At 46.6% G+C, this 2,891-nt stretch overlaps 1 protein-coding gene across 1 annotated transcript in view; it reads right to left on the minus strand.

The window, feature by feature from the left end:
- Positions 1–759: 759 nt before the first annotated feature.
- Positions 760–2,891, minus strand: part of tead1a (TEA domain family member 1a) — a gene marked incomplete at its 5' end in the record, with an annotated part of 24,938 nt that continues 22,806 nt past the window's right edge. Inside the window, 3 exons of the mRNA XM_083665653.1 lie at positions 760–1,137; positions 1,504–1,656; positions 2,277–2,417. Coding sequence (XP_083521779.1) covers positions 1,024–1,137; positions 1,504–1,656; positions 2,277–2,417 — 408 coding nt within the window. The 3' untranslated portion in view covers positions 760–1,023. The remainder of the gene's footprint in view (positions 1,138–1,503; positions 1,657–2,276; positions 2,418–2,891) is intronic.

A 2,891-nucleotide genomic window follows, 5' to 3' on the forward strand; every position in this document is an offset into this window, starting at 1 on the left:
TCATTGTAACGCACGGAACGGAACGAGGAACGGTATCAAAGACAACGTGTTTCCTCGTTCCGTTCCGTGCATTACAATGAGCCCGTCCTCCGATTTCTACCTCCGCCAGCCTCCCCTGGTTCCTATATTACCCAGTGCTTGTTCAGTCAGTGTGTACAGGTATGTCTAAACTACAGATGTGACTATAGTCACTCACCAAGATGAAGGTGTGGCACAACTGTGACACAAACAGACAGCTGCACTCATACAAATAATATACATTAAAAAGACAAAAATAGAATGGTAATATTATCCGTGATAGGCTTCACAAGAAAGGTATTTCTGTAGAGGCACAGCCATTCTGACATGAGGTTCAATAGTCTTTCTGAAGGCTTGTGTGTGTGTGTGTGTGTGTGTGTGTGTGTGTGTGTGTGTGTGTGTGTTTCACAGAGCGCTTGGTTGTTTCATGTTGTTGTTGTTGTTGTATGTCCAAAACCAGACCTGGCTTCAAACAGCGGTGCTTGATTGAGTTTGCCTGGCACACAGGAACCAATGGAACCGTCCCAACGGTGCCAAATCCAGCCCACCTGGCACTTCCGGCAGGCTAAAGCAAACGCTCCCAGATCTGTCCACAACCACTCCAAACATTGATTGGTCTGCTGATACACAGGGTACTTTTCCAGTGTTCTCCCCGTTTCTCCCCAACAGAGAGCTGCTCTGCTCCACACTGATTGGTGCCGTTAGAATGACTTTGCTGTCAGAAAACAATGGTGTTCTGTCCTCTCTTAGAGTTCAGGGTTCAGACTTATTGGCCTGTCCGGAGGACAACGCTTTCCTATAGTTCACATTCTTCTTCAGTCTGCTTCGCTCCACTTCATCAGACAGATCAATTAACCAACCAACCAATCAATCAATAAATCAATCAATAAATCAATCAATAAATCAATCAATCAATCAATCCAGATGTCCATCAGGTCAGGCCAGTGTGATGGTTAGTCCCAGTCTGTGTGTGGTGCAGTGCTTCTCCTCTGAGAGCCCTGGGTGTTATTCCTTGACCAGCCTGTAGATGTGATGTTGAGCTCCATGCTCGCTGTTGGACACCTCAAACACACACGCCATGCAGAGCAGCGTCTCCTGGGTGTCCCTGTTGGTGACCACCTGCAACACAGGAGGGGAGGGCACCGTGAGGAGGGCACACACACACACACACACACACACACACACACACACACACACACACAGACACAGACACGCAGGCACACACACACACACACACATGGACACACACACAGACAGACACAGACACGCAGGCACACACATACACACACACACACACACACACACACACACACACACACACACGGACATACACACAGACAGACACAGACACAGACACGCAGGCACACACACGCACACACACACACACACACACACACACACAGACACAGACACAGACACAGACACACACACACACACACACACACACACACACACACACACACACACACACACAGTGGTCGTTACCAGGAGGATGGTGAAGTTCTCCAGCACGCTGTTCATCATGTATTTCTCAGGCAGGTGTTTGAGCTTGTGGATGAAGTTGATCATGTATTCACACATGGGAGAGCGGCTGATCCTGTAGACGAAGCGCCCGCTCTCAAACCGTGCGTACTCCGTCTGACGGAGGGGAGGAGGCACAGACACACTCAGGTAACAACAACTTTATGAACATGAACAACAACTTTGTGTGTGTGTGCGTGCGTGTGTGTTTAAAGAAGTAACTGATGAAAATGAAACAGATGAGAGGTATGTAGCACAGATGAGAGGTATGTAGCACAGGTGAGAGGTATGTAGCACAGATGAGAGGTATGTAGCACAGGTGAGAGGTATGTAGCACAGATGAGAGGTATGTAGCACAGATGAGAGGTATGTAGCACAGGTGAGAGGTATGTAGCACAGATGAGAGGTATGTAGCACAGGTGAGAGGTATGTAGCACAGATGAGAGGTATGTAGCACAGGTGTCGGTGTTTAAATGTTGTTGGGAGCAAATAGTGAAAAACACATGAATATGAGTTCATATATGAAGGAGAGTGTGAGACAGTATGAGACAGTATGAGACAGTATGAGACAGTATGGTATGGAGGTATCAGGACAACTGTTGTCAAAATCAAACAGATGGAAGTTTTAAGGTTACACCAAGCACGCGCACGCACGCACGCACGCACGCACACACGCACACACACACTCACTCACACAAATACACTATGTAATGTGTACAGAACTCTTTGTTCCTCACCTCCACCTTCTCCACCACCTGCTTGCCGAAGGAGCACACCTTGGTGGAGCAGGTGATGGTCATGTTCTCAGAGCTCTCGTATTGGCTGGTCACGCCGTAGAACGCTCCGGCATCATCCTGCACGTTACAGTTCAGGTCCGCCTGAAGGGACACAACAACAACAACAACAACAACATCAACATCAACATCAACAACATCAACAACAACAACATCAACATCAACAACAACAACAACATCAACATCAACAACAACATCAACAACAACAACATCAACATCAACAACAACAACATCATCAACAACAACAACAACATCAACAACATCATCAACAACAACAACAACATCAACAACAACAATCAACAACAACATCAACAACAACCATCAACATCAACATCAACAACAACAATCAACATCAACATCAACATCAACAACAACAATCAACATCTAAGCACACCAGAGGTTGATACCGTTCCTTATTCTATTCCAGGCATTACAACGACCCCATTTTATCCGATTTCTTCCTCCACCAGCCCCCCCTGAAGCAACAGACCACAACAAAGTTTTACATCCTGAAACAACTCCAGCTGATCAACACCAGCTTTAACAAGGATGGCAACA

This window comes from Argentina silus (assembly GCF_951799395.1).
Source record: "Argentina silus genome assembly, chromosome: 3".
Classification (NCBI taxonomy): domain Eukaryota; kingdom Metazoa; phylum Chordata; class Actinopteri; order Argentiniformes; family Argentinidae; genus Argentina; species Argentina silus.